The 17,966-nt window shown below is 38.8% G+C and overlaps 1 protein-coding gene across 1 annotated transcript; it reads right to left on the reverse strand.

Annotated features, from left to right (window-relative positions):
• Positions 1-1,823: 1,823 nt before the first annotated feature.
• LOC135224840 (trichohyalin-like) lies at positions 1,824-17,116 on the reverse strand. Its single transcript, XM_064264162.1, has 7 exons — positions 17,047-17,116; positions 7,041-7,102; positions 5,708-6,005; positions 4,532-5,221; positions 4,119-4,391; positions 2,512-3,095; positions 1,824-2,384 (listed from the first exon to the last, which is right to left on the reverse strand). Exons 1-7 carry the CDS (start codon positions 17,114-17,116, stop codon positions 1,824-1,826), a joined length of 2,538 nt encoding a protein of 845 aa, XP_064120232.1.
• Positions 17,117-17,966: the final 850 nt, after the last annotated feature.

Consider the following 17,966-nt stretch of genomic DNA (forward strand, 5'->3'; position numbering starts at 1 on the left):
GTATGCGTTTATTCGTTTTTTCTTTTGTCTGCCATACTTTCGATTCTATAACGTCGGTTAAGAATTGAAGTAAATATAATGTTTCTTCTATGTAAGACTTTATATAATAAACAGATCTGGTACGCCGTTGTTACACCCGTTAGCTCGCTCTGAATGCAAGATTTAAACCTTTTGATAAGTTTTCCTCTTTGCATTATCGAATGTGTTTTTAAATTAACGGTATCCATTAATTCTAATAGGGGTTATCGTTTCCGAAAGGCAATTCCTACCCAATTAGGCTGACGACTTTCGTAATGTTGCTGGTTTTTTGCGTCAAACAAGTGCAATGATTTCATTTTCTCCGTCGCTTCAGACTAACATCTCAGGTGTGATATTTATTGCTGATTTAATTCCACCATAATTTCTTTAATATTGCTGCATCTGGACATTAAATTGTTTATAAGAATATTGGATGCCATGCTGTTTGCTGTCAATAAACATTATGGGAATATCTTTTGCGCTCAATATATACAAGATGAAGATGTTCAATTTTGAGTCTATTTTCTTACAATTTTCGTACATCTATTCAAATACTTATACTTAATAATAATTCCATATTCAGGGCATTAAGGCCAACATTTCTGTTTTCGTGAATTTGACAGTTGAATGAAGAGGATAAGATTATCTTTTCCTGATTTAAATACCTAGCGCGCGCTCTATCTCTCTTTATATATATGTGTGTGTAGCTGTATTTATAATACGTATGTGTGTGTTTGTGTGCTCGCCCGTGTGTACATATTTAAACATACATATATAGTTATGTATACATATACTACGTATGTATATATTTGGTGTAATATAATATATTATATATAATATATAATAATATATATTATAATATATATTAAATTACCCTAGATGAGGGCAACCTTCCGATTTCTTAGCAAGTTTGTAGCAATATGGTAGCTAGTTCCTCCTGATACTTTTTTTTTTCTACCCTGTAGACGCTGGCAGCCATTTACAGCAAACATGAGCGCCCTTATGCGAAACGCCAAACTGCCCATTGTGGTTGAATACCAATTCCCATACTTCCCATACAATTGGCGAATATTGTTACTTGGCTGAAGTGAAAGTCAAGAAAAATAGTAGATTAAGAGCTAGGAAAATTCCATGTTTGAGTAATAAGAACAACGTTAGTGTATGAATATTTCATAGATGAAATCGCGAATCTGTGAGCAATATAAAAACCATTATTGTAATTCAAGTTCTTACGAAGTGTACTCTCCCTGTTATAAAATAAATCATCATAATTTAACAGCTGTAGCTGAAGATGGCCTTTCGTATTTTTCATGCTTAATGATTATTACAAGAAGACTTCATTTGCCTTGCACTAAATAAACTAATAAAACATCAATAGCTACGAGTTAATCAGATCGTGACATTCAGAAAATTCTTCTTGGTCATGAAGACCTCTGTGTCTGGTAGGAAAGACATATCAATACAAATATTTCTAGGTTAGGAGACACCAAAAATAGAGGAAAGAAAAAATAAAATTAAAATGTTCGAAAAGAAATCAGGTTAAAGGAGACATACTAGGCTCCCCTGAAAGTTGCTTCCGCTCTAGTCAAATTGAATTCGGTTACAATAAGGGGAAATAGATACCAATGCGTCCAGGGACTTACTTCCCGAACAGAACGCCTGACGCAGTGTTCGCTGTTCTCCTGCTTCTTGTCTGACTGGAATAGGCAGTGTTCTCTATTCTCCTACTTCTTGTCTGACTGGAATAGGCAGTGTTCTCTGTTCTCCTGCTTCTTGTCTGACTGGAATAGGCAGTTTTCTCTGTTCTACTGCTTCTTGTCTGACTGGAATAGGCAGTGTTCGCTATTCTCGTGCTTCTTGTCTGACTGGAATAGGCAGTGTTCTCTGTTCTCCTGCTTCTTGTCTGCCTGGAATAGGCAGTGCTTGTCTTCTCCTGCTTCTTGTCTGACTGGAATAGGCAGTGTTCTCTGTTCTCCTGCTTCTTGTCTGACTGAATAGGCAATGTTCTCTGTTCTCCTGCTTCTTGTCTGACTCGAAAGGCAGTGTTTGCTGTTCTCCTGCTTATTGTCTGACTGGAATAGGCAGTGTTCTCTGTTCTCCTGCTTCTTGTCTGACTGGAATAGGCAATGTTCGCTGTTCTCCTGCTTCTTGTCTGACTGGAATAGGTAGTATTCTCTGTTCTCCTGCTTCTTGTCTGACTGGAATAGGCAGTGTTCACTGTTCTCCTGCTTCTTGTCTGACTGGAATAGGCAATGTTCGCTGTTCTCCTGCTTCTTGTCTGACTGGAATATGCAGTGTTTACTATTCTCCTGCTTCTTGTCTGACTGGAATAGGCAGTGTTTGCTGTTATCCTGCTTCTTGTCTGACTGGAATTGGCAGTGTTCTCTGTTCTCCTGCTACTTGTCTGACTGGAATAGGCAGTGCTCACTGTTCTCGTGTTTCTTGTCTGACTGGAATAGGCAGTGTTCGCTATTCTCCTGCTTCTTGTCTAACTGGAAAAGGCAGTGTTCTCTGTTCTCCTGCTTCTTGTCTGACTGGAATAGGCAATGTTCGCTGTTCTCCTGCTTCTTGTCTGACTGGAATAGGTAGTGTTCTCTGTTCTCCTGCTTCGTCTGACTGGAATAGGCAATGTTCTCTGTTCTCCTGCTTCTTGTCTGACTGGAATAGGCAATGTTTGCTGTTCTCCTGCTTCTTGTCTGACTGGAATAGGTAGTCTTCTCTTTTCTCCTGCTTCTTGTCTGACTGGAATAGGCAATGTTTGCTGTTCTCCTGTTTCTTGTCTGACTGGAATAGGCAGTGTTCTCTGTTTGCCTGCTTCTTGTCTGACTGGAATAGGCAGTGTTTGCTGTTCTCCTGCTTCTTATCTGACTGGAATAGGCAGTGTTCTCTGTTCTCCTGCTTCTTGTCTGACTGGAATAGGCAATGTTCTCTGTTTTCCTGCTTCTTGTCTGACTGGAATAGGCAGTGTTCTCTATTCCCCTGCTTCTTGCCTGACTGGCATAGGCAGTGTTCGCTGTTCTCCTGCTTCTTGTCTGACTGGATAGGCAGTTTTCGCTGTTCTCCTGCTTCTTGTCTGCCTGGAATAGGCAGTTTTCTCTGTTCTCATGCTTCTTGTCTGACAGGAATAGGCATTGTTCGCTATTCTCCTTGCTTCTTTTTCTGATGTATAGGCAGGGTTCTCTGTTCCTCCTGCTTCTTGGCTGAATCGGAATAGGCAAGTTCGTTGTTCTCCTGTTTTCTTGTTCTGATGGAATAAGGCATGTTCCTGCTCTCATGCTTCTTGTCGACTGGGAAATAGGTAGTGTTCTTCTGTTCTCCTGTTTTTTGTCTGACTGGAATAGGCAGTGTTTGCTTTTCTCCTGCTTCTTGTCTGACTGGAATAGGTAGGTTTGCCTATTCTCCTGTTTATTGTCTACTGGAATAGGCAGGGTTGCTTGTTCTCCTGCTTTCTTGTCCTGATGGGAATAGGGCAGGTCTCTGTTTGCCTGCCTTCTTGGTCTGACGGGAAAGGCAGTGTGTTGCTGTTCTCCTTCTTCTTATGACTGGAATAGGCATTGTTCTCGGTTCCCTGCTTCTTGCCTGACTTGGAATAGGCCAGTGTTCGCTGTTCTCCTGCTTATGTCTGACCTGGATAGGCAGTTTTCGCTTGTTCTCCGCTCTTGGTCTGCCTGGAAATAGGCAGTTTTCCTCGTCTTCAGCTTCTTGTCCTGACAGGAATTAGGCAGGTTCGCTATTCTCCTCTTCTTGTCCTGGAATGTAGGATAGGCAGGTTTCTCTGTTCTCCTGTTCTTGTCTGACTGGAATAGGCAATTGTTCGATTTGTTCTCCGTTTCTTGTCTGAACGAAATAGGTCAAGTGTTCCTTCTCTCATGGATTCTTGTACTGACTGGGAATTAGGTAGTGTTCTTGTTCTCTGTTTTTTGTCCTGACTTGGAATAGGCCAGTTTTTGCCTTTTCTCTGCTTCTTGTCTGAACTGGAAGAGGGCAGTGTTTGCTAATATCCTGGTTTATTCTACTGAATAGGCGGGGGGGGGCCAGTTGTTCGCTGTTCCTCCTAGCTTCTTGTCCTGACTAGGAATAGGCAGTTGTTCTCTGTTTGCCTGCTTCTTGTCGACTGGAATAGGCCGCAGTGTTTGCGTTCTCCTGCTTCTTAGCTACTGGAATAGGCAGTTTGTTTTCTTCTGTTCTCATGCCTTCTTGGCCTGAACTGGAATAGGCAAGGTTCGCTTTGTTCTCCTGATTCTTGTCGACTGGATAGGCAGTTTCGCTTGTTCCTTCCGGCTTCTTGTCTGCCTGGAATAGCAGATTTTCTCTGGTTCTCCTGCTCTTGTCTAATGGAATAGGCAGTGTTCGCTTTCTCCTAGCTTCTTGTTCTGACTTTGTAATTTAGGAGTAGTGTTCTCTGTTCTCCTGCTTTTTTCTTGTATTGAGAATAGGCAATGTTGTTCGCCGTTCTACTTTTCTTGGTCTGAACGAATAGGCAGTGTTCTCTGCTCCATGCTTCTTTCCTGACTTGAGAAAGGTAGTGTTCTCTGTTTTCCTGTTTTTTGTCTGACTTGGAAAGGCAGTGTTCGCGTTCTCACTGCTTCTTGTCTGACTGGAATAGGCAGTGTTCGCTTGTTCTCCTGCTTTCTTCTGTCTGAGAGAATAGCAGGTTCGCTGTTCTCCTGCTTTTGTTCACTGGAGTAGGCAGTGTTCGCTGTTCTCCTGCTTACTTGTCTGACGGAATTAGGCAATGTTCTCTGTTCTCCTGCTTTCTTTCTTGACTGGAATAGGCAGTGTTCTCTATTCCCCTCCTGCTTCTTGCCTAGGCTGACTGATATAGCAGTGTTTTCGCTGTTCTCGGCATCTTGCTTACTTGTCTGACTGGATAGGCAGTGTTTTCGCTGGTTCTGTCCTGCTTCTTGTTCTGCTGGAATAGGCAGTTTTCTCTGTCTCATGCTTTCTTGTCTGACTGGAATAGGCAGTGTCGCTATCTCCTGCTTCTTGTCTGAACTGTAATAGGCAGTGTTCTCTGTTGTGCCTGCTTCTTTGTCTGACTGGAATAGGCGTGTTGCTGTTCTCCTGTTTCTTATCTGACTAGGATAGGCAGTGTTCTCTGTTCTTCTGCTTCTGCTGAAGGGAATAGGCAGTGTTTCTCTGTTTCTGTTTTTCTTGTCTGACTGGAATAGGCAGTGTTTTGCTCTCTCTAATGGCTTCTTGTCTGATTGGAATTTAAGGCAGTGTTTGCTATTCTCCTTGTTTCTTGTCCTACTGGTAATAGGAGTGTTTCTGTTCTCCTGCTTTTTTCTTGTCTGACTGGAATAGGCAGTGTTTGGCTTTTCTTCCGGGTTTGCCTCTTGTTTTCTGACTTGAATAAGGCAGTGTTTGGCTATTTCTCCTTTAATTGTCTACTGAATAGGCAGTGTTCGCTGTTCTCCTGCTTCTTGTCTGACTGGAATAGGCCGTTGTTTCAATCCTGTTTGTCTGCGGCTTTTGTTCTGACCTTTGAATAGGAAGGTGTCGCTTTTCTCCTGCTTTTTTTCTGTCTGCCTTTTGGATAGGTCAGGAAAAGGTTTAGATTCGCTGGTTCGCCTGCTCCTTGTTCTTACTGGGAATAAGGCAGTTTTGTTCGCTGTTTCTCCTGCTTCGTTTTTGTCTGACTGGGATTAGGCAGTGTTCTCTTTTGTTCTCCTGCTTCTTGTCTTACTGGACTTATAAAGGCAGTATTCGCTGTTCTCCTGCTTCTTGTCTGACTGGAATAGGCAGTGTTCTCTGTTCTCCTGCTTCTTGTCTGACTGGAATAGGCAGTATTCGCTGTTCTCGTGCTTCTTGTCTGACTGGAATAGGCAGTGTTCTCTGTTCTCCTGCTTCTTGTCTGACTGGAATAGGCAGTGTTCTCTGTTCTCCTGCTTCTTGTCTGACTGGAATAGGCAGTATTCGCTGTTCTCGTGCTTCTTGTCTGACTGGATTAGGCAGTGTTCTCTTTTCTCCTGCTTCTTGTCTGACTGGAATAAGGGGCACGGAAACAACTAGGATGGAATGAATGTAAGTTCTTGTTTATATACGTTTTATATTCAACATTTTCACTTGCCTTTTTTCTTTGTTATTCTGGTTCACTTTTGTTCACATATGGTCTTGATATTCAATGAGGCCTACATTTACAAGTATATGTGTTGTTAAGGATTATTCCTTATCAGTCTTTTAAGCTTTTGAGTACTGGTAGTACACACAAAAAATTAAGTACTGATAGTACACACAAAAATTAAAAAATAGATGCTTGAATATTTATAACATAAGGGAAATCAATGATTTCCTTTTGCTTGAATTGACTGACACGTAATGAGAAGGAACTGATTAAATCTCAAAAGTGCAATATAACAGGTAAATCAGCACCGAGAGGATATAGTATTGACACTTCATTAGAGCGAACAGACTACTAATCTCTTGAAATTGGAATATACAGTTTAGGCCAAAGTCCAAGCACTGGGACCTATGAAGTCATTCAGCGCTGGAAAGGAAATTGAGAGTAGATAAGCTTGAAAGGTGTTACAGGAGGAAAACCTCACAGTCGCGCTATGAAGTAATTGTTAAGAGAAGGTGGATACCAAGATGGAAGAAAGGTAATATGAATGAGGTTCAGTAAAAAGAATGAAAGGTGTTGCAGTTAGGGGCCGAAAGGAAGCTGCAAAGAACCTTTAGTAACGCCTTCAGTGCACCACATGAGGTGTTCTGACGGAACTACCCCTTTCGGGGGTAATAATCTGTGACATAAGGATAAATCCTAGAACGTTATAACGCTGAACAGACTTTCCGATAATACCATCTCATCTAAATACAATAAAAACAGAAGTGAATCAGGAGTGGAATATGATAACTAAAATAAAGATCGTTAATAATAAGGAGAAACCAAAAACAAAACGAAGAGGCATAAGAGACAGATAAAGTCGGCTTCAGACTTGTGTCTATATTCCGTCTATGGCAGCTTAGCCCCGTCTGCGGTCTACGAGGGCCTGTCGCTTAGCCGTATGTGCTCGGCTTACGGGAGGGTATCGGTCGGGGGTTGAGGAGGGAACGGGCCCAGGCCCGAGAGGCCTCTCTTTCCCTGTCGAAATCCAATGTGATTCGGAATTCTCCGAGAAAGAGGAGAAGAAGGAATTCCGAACAACTTTATTGCCATTCTCTCTCTCTCTCTCTCTCTCTCTCTCTGTCTCTCTCTCAATTCAATTGTGGATGTGTGTTCCGTCTCTTAGTAACCGCTGAAGTGACTTGATTCATTCATTGTCCTCTCTTGTCAGTTTGAGGGAAAATGGAAACATAAGTGGCCATATATTCTGAATGGGAAATATTTTACACAATTTTACTAAATGCAGTGTCACACATACACTCATACGTACATACATACATATATTATATATAATATGTATATATATTATAATATATAATATATATTTTTAATATATATATTATTACAAACATATTATATAATATATATATCTATATATATATATAATGTAATATATATATATAGTTATATTATATAGTGTATATATATATATAATAATATATTATATATATATATAGATAAACTATATATTATATATAATTAATATATATATATATGTCTTGTTATGTATGATGTTTGGTATGTAGGTATTAGGTAATGTAGTATGTATGTAGTATGTATGTGTGTGTGTGACACGCATTTAGTAAAATTGTGTAAAATATTCCCATTCTGAATATATATATATATATATATATGGCCATTTATGTTTCCATTTTCCCTCAGACTGACAAGAGAGGACAATGAATGAATTAAGTCACTTCAGCGGTTACTATATATATATATATATAAATATATAATATATATATATAATATATATATATATATATATATATATATATATATATATATATATATATATATATATATATATATATATATATATATATTATATATATATATTATATGAGATGATTTCGCCCCAGTTGGGTGAGAATTATTACCTTGGCCAGTGGCCGTATTTATCTTTTTTTTACTCTTTCTCTGTTTTCCTTAGATGCGGCCCACGACGGTTGATAGACAGATAATTACCTATTTAACTGCTTAGGTCAGCAGAGAAGTACTAGATTTTAGAGGAAGCACCCATCCTCCATCCTCGCCCGATGCAAGATTCGAATCTAGTTCCTCAGTGTGATGTGGACCCGCTTAGCGCTGCGACAGAAATCCAGAAGTGCGCAGGTAGTTGGCAGCTAGTCATTCTCCTCTATTTATTCTATATATGTATGTGTGTGGAAGTTTATGTGCATGTGTATTTGCATAATAGATGAACGCAGTTGTTAATAATACAAAATGAAATTAAATCAATAAAATCTAGTCAGGACAGGAAAGTATAACTCTTAATGGCCATTCACTCGTGACTTTTATCTTCCTTAACAAAGATATAGTTTCACTATTTTACTCGAAGTAAAAATTCTTTTCGTTCATTTGTCTCACTTGCAAATAATTACTGGGCATGTTCCCTTCTCTTCCGTATTAATAGCAATCGAACTTGCCGTTTTGTAGTAGGCTATTCTCACCGCAGCCCACCAATGAATATGAAGGTCTCATTGTCGACCCTTGATAACGTACCGGCCAACAGTGCGTCCGATATCTGTAGGTGGGTTACCAGGGCTAGATAAATTAAAAAATCAGATTTACTGGCCAGGATTATGTTATGGCATAGACCATTTGAATAAGATTTAATTTGTGCACCTAAAAAAAAAACCAGCTGTTTTAATTACGAAAGAACACATCATATAAGGTTAACCATTTTAAAGTCAAAACTTTAGAAAGAGCTGGCCGAGCGTTTTAAATCCAATCATCCAAATTGATCATGGCGGAGTGCTATATGATTACCAATAACGGAGGAAGACTCGTGATAATTTATGTCCAACTGAACAGATCGGGATAATGACAGGTCTCTTTCTCAGGGATGTTAGGTTTATGAGTTTTCTTTGTGCCATAAAAGTATCTGAGCGAGGAGGATTTGAAGGCTATTACGTCAGTAAGGTTAGGATCTACTTTAAGCCAAGAGGGAGGATGTGTGCTGAAGTAGGATAAAAGCTGCATGGGGGAAGTGGAGAGAGGTAGCTGGAGTGGTGTGATAAGAAATTGCCAATCAAGCTAAAAGTCAAGATATATAACACAGTGATAAGACCAGTGTTAATGTATGGAGCAGAAACATGGGCTCTAAGAAGAAAAGAGGAAGTAAAGCTTGAGAGAACAGAGATGAGAATGCTGAGATGGATTATGGGAATATCGCTGCTTGAGAGATGGGAAAATAATGAAATAAGAAGGGCAGGGAGGCTTAGTAAAGATTACAGAGGTGATAAGAGAGTCAGATGGAGATGGTATGGACATGTGTTGAGGATGGATGACTAGGAGGGAGTGAAGAGGGCTTGGGAGGAACCTGTTAGAGGAAGAGGATCAAGAGGAAGGCAGAGAATTAGATGGCAAAATAAATTGAAGGAAGATAAGGAGAGAAGAGGTTTGGTGGAGAATGATGCCTGTGATAGAAGGCAGTGGAGAAGGCGCATCGGGCAACCGACCCCTTAATGTAGGGATAACAGTGGGAAAGAAGAACGTCAGTAAGGTTTGAAGGATTTTTTCCCCTTTTTATTTACTTTTATCTTCATGGCTTAGTAATTAGTCATGTACAGAATTCAGTTTATCTCTTTGAAATCTTTCCTTCTCGTGGATTTTCATTTTCTTCTCATCTTGGCTTCAAGTAACATGGTTGAAAATAGTGATAACTTCAGCAGTTTTAAGATATACTATTTCTGACAGTCAAATCACACTTGAAACATTTTTTTTTATTTCTTTTATTTTTTGAGAGGAAAGATCTTTCAAGCCTAAATTTATAATTATTTGAAATTCTTGATTTTTTTAGTTTTAAAAACAAATTTAGAAATAACATGCATGGAGTTATTGACGAGGAAAAGAGCAAATTTCAGGAAACCTAGCATTAAAGTTTTATGGATCTCTCAGGGAGTCTAAAAACTCTAGCTCTTATGAAGTGTGGGGTTTCAAGGGATGAGAGCGATTTTCTGTAAGAAAGGGTTTTCTGTGTCGTATGTCTTTGAGGAACCTCACATAAGTTAAAGAATAATAGAGAATAAAGATGTTTAGTTATCTACTGCATCACAAGATTAAGCATGGCTCTTGCCTCCATGACAAACAATGGCTACGGTGCTAACCGGGGCTCATTGCACTTCATATAAGGTGGGCGTTTGGGTCACCACATCCCGACGACACCCACAAACGCATATATATATATATATATACTATATATATCATATATATATATACTATATATATATATATATATATATATATGTGTGTGTGTGTGTGTGTGTGTGTGTGTGTGTGTATGAGTGTGTGTGTATGAATATATAGAAGGAGGGAGAGAGAGAGAGTCAACGTACTTGTGCGTGCCTCACACACGTAATAAACATTTCAAACAGTCTCAAAGGATGTTTCAACTTTATACACCTTCATACAGTAATGATGTCGACTTTCCCTCTGGTACTTAGAATTGCTTATTACTTCATTTAATAGGCTTAGCAGCTTACAACAAAGTAACATTTTATTCAACTTGTCATTTAACAGATTTGACTTCAGTTGCGTCATTTTGTCTTGGAAAGCTTTGATGAGTTAAAGTTTTGGTATGTGGTCGCAGCAACAGCAGCCCTAGAGTTGTACCACAGCGGAGAGCAGTAACGGATATATACTTCCCGTTCCGCTGCCTGCCTACCCGTTTCGGTTTCATTTCCTTTTTCGAAAAGCTCAGTCAGCCCCGAATGAATTTTATTGGCGAGAGCGCTTCCGTATCTGATGAGGTACGAGATTGATGCCAACATTACTTTTAATCAGGTTCCTCACAAAACGTATTTTTTACTTTTAAATTGCTATCATCTGGATGACTGCGCGGCACAAAAATGGGCACAGTACGCAGCGTCGAATTCCCAGTCCTGGCTGCTCCAAATGATTAATCAGAAAGAGGCCTGCCTCTTTTGGCGGGGAATAAATTTTGACTTCGGATGTCAAATACGATTGGATCCCACCTCAAAGGGAATCATAGAGGCGTGAACGTGTTATTTAATTCACTTCCGATTCCATGTTTGAAGCGTTTACATCAAAGTCTACCATCTAGAGAAAACGGAGCCCTTGGTATTTATACCGTTTTTATCTTTTCTCTCTCTCCGTCCTTCGACAGATGGCAGTATAAAAGAGAGAGATAGACGATACCCAGCTGGCGCCTCTGCTGCGCGGAATCTGATAGCCTTAGTAGGCTGGGATCCCATCTAGAGCTCCACAGTAAGGTGCTACGGGCGCTTTGTTAAGGTAGCAAATGCCCTTTCTAGATCTCTAAACTATATCTAATTACATCGACAGCACGCCCTGAGTACCTCGTGGGCCGTCTATAAACACCCAAACAGATGAGGACAATTGACGGGAGACTCGGTGGATCGATCTCGTATCTACTCAAATACAGGGTTTTGCGTCGCCCCTCTTTATATGGCGTTTGATTCCTCTCCGCTTTGGTTCCGAAATCATAGATCATGAGAGCCATTGCCTGGATTTGGACACAGGTGGGATGAAAGTAATACACATCTCCTTTTCTGGTAATGAGGCGACAGCCATATGCCAATAAAGGAAGAAATGGGGTTCGGGTAAGTTGGATGATGACCCTTAATAAATCAGCCCTAGATGACAAGTTAGATCCTGCTTATATAAGCAACATCGAGCGGATAATTCCTGCGATAACTAATAAGGCTAAAACTTGGATAGTAATGGTATTTTAAACTCGGTGTTATCTCGCCGATCTGTTACTCAAAGTTCCTTTCTAATTTCTTCGTCAGAGATAACTTTTCTTCTTTAACTATAATTTTTGACATCGAAGTCGTCAATTGCGTTTCGTTCATTGATACTTTCTATGTTAAGTTTTATTGCTACTCCTTTTACCGCATTATGGCTGATTTATAAACTGAGACGAGGTCGATTATGGCCTCCACGCTTTAATTAGGCAAAGAGCAAGCTTCCGATCAGCCACTGCTCATACTTGATAAGTTAGCCTTACGAACGAGATATTCGTCTAAATATCCGTTTCCTGTAGAAAGAACACTCTGTAAAAAGAGAATTCCCTTTAACTGTTTATTTTCTGATTTTTTATACTGTAATGACAAGTATCATTTTTTATATTAGTAAAGAATAATAACCATGGTACACTTTATTTTTTTCTTTTATTATAAATAAACTACATTATAATAAGATTTTATACATATTTTGAAAATATACACTTCCTTTTAGACAAATCATCAACCTTACGTCCCTAATAAACTATACAAGTCATACAGTTAACCCTTCACAAATAAAGTACCTTTACTGATACTCACAAATCTGGAACAAAACAAACAATCATAGATTAACCTGCTACATAAAATGTACAAGAAACATGGATTTATTTTAATAAGTTTTTTTTCACACTTAACAAAGCTCACTGGTATTATGTATTATTCCTCCAAGGTAAAAAAAACATATAGCTGGTCAGTACGGTTGAGTATGTCAATTCTTAGGATTAACCTTAACCTCGAGGCTAATCCTGAAGGTGTTGTACCTTTTTGGATTAGGACTAAATTCTTCCTTCGGCAGAATGGTAAACGTGGCACCGCGGTAAATTATAGGAAAGTCTCAACCTATCCTAGGTAGAGTAATATCAGTATACTATTTTCCTTCTTTTTTTTTTTTATCACATCTGAAGTCTAAGTACATCTACTTTATAAAACTTTATGTAAAGTATGCTCTACTTCCCCAAACATTTCATATGAATTGTTATCTTTTACCTTCAAAATAGGTAATCTATGATTAATCGCCAGAACTCCATGTAATAGTTTAAATAAAAACTCTTACTACCGGACAGAACAAAGGTTTGTGTCGTCTCTTTCATTTTTCTTTCCAATTAAATAACGGGAACAAGTCTTCTACCTGTGGTTTCGCCAGTTCTCTGGGTCCTGGGTTTCACTAATGGCCTAAGTGCGTTATACGTCTCTTTATTACTAATGATTGGGAAATTTGTGTGTTTACATAATTTTCTAATGCCCTCCGACTGAATAATAAATATTTGAAGTATAAGAAATCTCCTTTATAGGTTTCAGATCCAATAAGTAACTCAACCGCATATTACTACAATAGTACCTGTTTAGCCTAACATCGTCGTTGCGACGCCAGTAAGAATTAATAAATCAATCAATTAGCCTAACATTTTCTATGTATTAGGACACTTCTAGGCAGTATTGCTGTAATTTCTGTTTTACATCAATTTTATTATTCCTGCCTTTTCTTTATTTAAACACAAAGTTCTTCTATTTGACCTACTTTATTGAGGATTCTCAGATTTTTTTTTCGGTCACCAAGATTTTTACAAGATCACACAAACACACACTTTTGTAAAAAGTGTAATAAAAACTGGAAAATCACTTTCACGGCACCAATATTCAGTGAGAACTGGTCAAACATTGAATGTATTATTTGTACATATGAGAGATTTAGATCATCCTATTAACTGGAGTGAAGCAAGATCCTCAGTTCCACGTACCGACACGGTTAAAAGGAATATCATTGAATCTTGTTTCATCAAATCAAATAATGGAAGTGTTCTAAATTTAAGTCTTGGTTTGTTGAAACTCGATGTTTTTGGACTTTGTATGGCTAAGCTTCCGTTTCTCTTATGGTTAAGTCTGTTTTAGTGTGTGACCGTGTGATCTCGGATTATCTGGATTATCTCTTTGAATTTACCTTTTTGACAATGAACTATCTGGTATTCTTGATCTTTTTGTTTACCTTGTAACTTTCTTTCAACTGTATCTCACTTGTGCCTCGACAGTGTCTCATTAAAGGACGAAAGCTCTCGGTTTGAGTTTCTCCCTGTTATTTTTCCTGTGGTATCCGCTTATATACATATATATATATATATATATATATATATATATATATATATATATATATATATATATATACAAGTGTAAGTGTGTGTGTTGCCTGTACGTGTGCATGTATGTACCAGTAGATTTATATTGATAATTCCCAAACAAGTAAAAGATAAATATTGAGACAGAAAAAATACACGAAAAGACAATATACTTAAATTACTGACGTCGAGACTAAAACGTATAGTTGACGTGTTTGAATTAAGACCTTTAATGAAAAAAAAAACAAAAAAACTGAACATTTACTTGTATATGATCCAAGAAATTTAGTGATATTAACGATCTCGAGTTAATAATACATATGTACTATTACATATTATATACTATGTACAATTATAGTGCAGCTAATTGTGAAGAGGTGGCGATTGTGGAATTATTATCCTTTCAGTATCTAGAGTCAGTGGCTAGTTATCAAGCTGTTCCAGCACGAGCAGTGTTGTATTCTCATGCTACAAGATACGGTATGCGTAGCTTAAAACCTGTTTGTTGTTGTTTTAGATTGAGCTGGCCTTATGCCAGCACGGGCTCTTGCTCATCGACCAGCCCGTAGCTAAAACGTGAACCTGTTCAAAAGAAAATAGGGCTCTAATTTTGAGCTCCCATTCCTGAATATTAAATTTAATGACGAACAAAAACTTCATCTATGAGATCCCCGTTAGTGGGTAGCACTGTCACTGCACCTCACGTGGTGTACTGTTGACATTGTTAAAGGGTGTTTGCGGTGTCCCCTCGGCCCCTAGCTGCATTTAGTTTTTAGCCTTTTACTTTACCTCCATTCCCACTTTTTTTCAGTCTTGCTGTCCAACCTTCTAACTATTATCTCATAGTGCAATTGTGTGCTTGTTTATTGTTCCACGCTTGCACATCATCTTTTGTCTTTCTGAATCCATGGATCGCCCCTTCTTCTCGGCCCGTTCTTTTCTTTCTAACTCCCAGCCAACAACCCCCCCCCCCACCACCCCTCTCCCCCATTCCCTATTTTTACTGTTTTAAACACTGAATGGGTCAGAGCGCCCCAGTACTTGGCATGACTTCCTAAATTCCGTAAACCAAAGCCATCAATGGTACACACACTGTCAGGACTCGTATGTCATCAAATATAACAGCACATAAACATCTGTCGTGATTGTGCCACACAGATGCTAATCATTTCCTGTAAATGATAACGTCTTTTTGGGTGAGAGTAACAGATGTAAAAAGAATGAGCGTGATTCCAACGACGACCAGTTAATCGTAAATCATGGGAAAATGTTAGGGTGTACAGCCTAAACAACAGTCCATTCATCTTCAGTGTTTGTATCGGTGTTCCTGTCTCACAAATGAATAAACAAATGGAGTTTATATCCACAACGAATATTGTGAGAAATAAAGGGTCTATTGATAATACTTTCATCTCGGTAAGGACAAATATATCTTAGACTTGGAAGAATATATATTATATTATATATATAATATAGATATAATTATCTTATATATACTATAATACTATATAATATTCTTTTTTCCCAGCTTGGTTCCCAATTTTATATGGGGTCGCCAACCGTTTCGGATGAGCCGTTTCCATTCTATTTCTATCTTCGTGCCTTCTGGCCATCATCAATTCCCTTCTCTCATTTAAGTCTCCTCCTCCAAACAAGTCCTTCCATCTCTTCTTGGTCTCCTCTTTTTCTTTTCCTTTCCTTGCACCTCCACCCCCATAGTGATGTCTCCCAGCGTTGGTCCCTCCTCCCTCCTCCTCAACAGGTGTCCATACCATCTCAGCCTCCCCATCCTGGCCAACTTTCTTTGATACTTCCACCAAACCTTAGTTGAACCCCCTTGTGTAGTCATTTCTGATCCTATCCATATTGCTTGACCCCAAGACATTCCACCTAAGCATTCTCATTCTGCCACATCCATCTTATCTTGACTGCATGCTGTTTTCTCATGCTTGCTGTTTCCGTCACCATACAGCCATTGCTGTTTCTGACCCACCAGTCTTGTGAAATTTTCCTTTTAACCTAAGGCGGCACTCTTTTGTCACAAAGAAACTCCCCCACATCGAGGCCGCTTCCTCCCGGTTGTTCCAGGCCATGCCTGGTACCGATGTTTTACTTCTTCTTCCATAAATTCCTTCCTCCAGCCGTTTAAACAAAAAGATACCAAAATACTTAAACACTTATCAACTTTGTCCTTGATTTGCTCTACACCAAGCTGAATACTTTCTCTATCATACCCCTCAGTGGTGGTACACATATATTTGTCTGTCTTGGATGTACTTATTCTCATTACCTCTGTCCTCCCAGGTACGTTGCTTCCACTCATTTCCAATTTCAACTTTCCAGATCTTCATCCCTGCCTCTCTGCACAACAGAACAATATCATCCGCCAATACAATATGTTCCATGGTACTGTCTCCCTTACTTCCTCTTATTCTAAAAATCCATCCATCATATGTTAAAAGATAAATGGGCTCAGAGCCGACCCCTGGTGTTAAATCCTATCTCTCACCCTCCAAAACCTTCCTTGTCTCCCCAACACTGCTCCCTCACTCTGGTAACATAACGTTCCGGTAAACATCTCTTGGTATCAATCGCACATCACTTGTCCTGGCACCATCTTTTCTCCCTCAGACTCCCCTCATACCTCTTGTCTCGGGACTCGGTCATAAGCCTTTTCAAGGTCAATGAATACCACATATGTAGGTCCCTTTGATTCGTTTCCCCGCAATTTCTCCATTATTTGGCCTCAAGAAAAACTTAAAAATACCATTCTGTTGTTCCCCTCCCTTCATAAATCCCATCCATGCATCTTTCACCTATTTGTACTTCTTCTCTCAGTCTAGCATCTATCTCCTTTCCAGTATCTTCAAATGGTGGGTGGGACATCAATTTAATGCCCCCTATAATTACCACATCCTTGGACATTCGCCTTTCCCTTTAAAACTTGGGATCAATATACCCCTCCCGCCGCCCCTCATTTGGTTATCTTTCCTGTTCAAGGAATCTTTAATCATAAGAATCGTACAGTATATCCACGTACCTTCATCTACCATAATGCTTTCCATGCCTCCACCGGGCTCATGTCTGGTCCGGGTCCTTGCCCTTCCCATTCTTCATCTTCTTCAGTGCATTTAGTACCTCCCATTGCCTAGAAAACCTCATTATACCATGCCAATGTTCACTTGCCCATCCTCTCTTATTAGTCTTTATTTTCTTGTTCTTCAATCTTAAAAACTGTTCGAAAATCTTCTTTCCATCTCTTCACAAATGTCTTCCTTCCTTTCTAAGCAACTTACAACCTCTTGATCCTTTTCTATTTGTTTTGAGATTGTGTTATATCTTTTGGTGCTCTTATTTCCTATCCTTTGATGAGCGGTTGGATCCATCTTTCTTTAATCCATTCCTTTGGTTTCCCCAGCTCAATTATACACATCATCATACGACTTTGCTTTAGGCTTGGGGCTACCACCTTTTTCCACCACCTGTTTTTCTCTCTGTACCTATTCTGTTTTCCTTCCACTGACTGTTGACTCTTCCCAATTCTTTTACTTTGCCTCCTTCCTTGCTCAACCTGCTCTATAATATATATCTATATATCTAATATATATATATATTATATATGTATAATATAGCAAGGGTGAAAAGGCAAAACAGGTCGATACATGGGCGGGTTGCTTTATTGTTTGCCAACGTTTTCCAATACTATGGTCTCATTTTCAAGGCTCATTAAAAAAAAAAAACAAAAATAACATAAATTACAAACTTGTTCAATAACATTCTGTGTTTTTCTAGCTTATTTGATTTTTATTTCAAATTTATATTATACGTATATTTATTTTTTCTCGTTGCTTATTTGTATGTAAAATTTATGTTAATTCCTTGCTGGACCAAGTTTCGTGTAAATTTATGTATTTTTGTTTTTTTATAGCCTTGAAAATGAGACCAAATAATCTTGAAACG

This window comes from Macrobrachium nipponense, chromosome 12 (assembly GCF_015104395.2).
Source record: "Macrobrachium nipponense isolate FS-2020 chromosome 12, ASM1510439v2, whole genome shotgun sequence".
Lineage (NCBI taxonomy): Eukaryota > Metazoa > Arthropoda > Malacostraca > Decapoda > Palaemonidae > Macrobrachium > Macrobrachium nipponense.

What these genes read in the sequence shown, in the direction of transcription:
- LOC135224840 (XM_064264162.1), bottom strand. Translation starts at nt 17,116, where the DNA reads ATGGGAAGGGCAAGGACCCGGACCAGACATGAGCCCGGTGGAGGCATG. An exon ending in AAGCATTATGGTAGATGAAG is followed by an intron (nt 7,103 to 17,046) that starts GTACGTGGATAT and finishes GGATTTCGACAG; the next exon opens with GGAAAGAGAGGCCTCTCGGG. An exon ending in TTCCAGTCGACAAGAAGCAG is followed by an intron (nt 3,096 to 4,118) that starts GCAAACAGAGAA and finishes TGCCTATTCCAG; the next exon opens with GCAGACAAGAAGCAGGAGAA.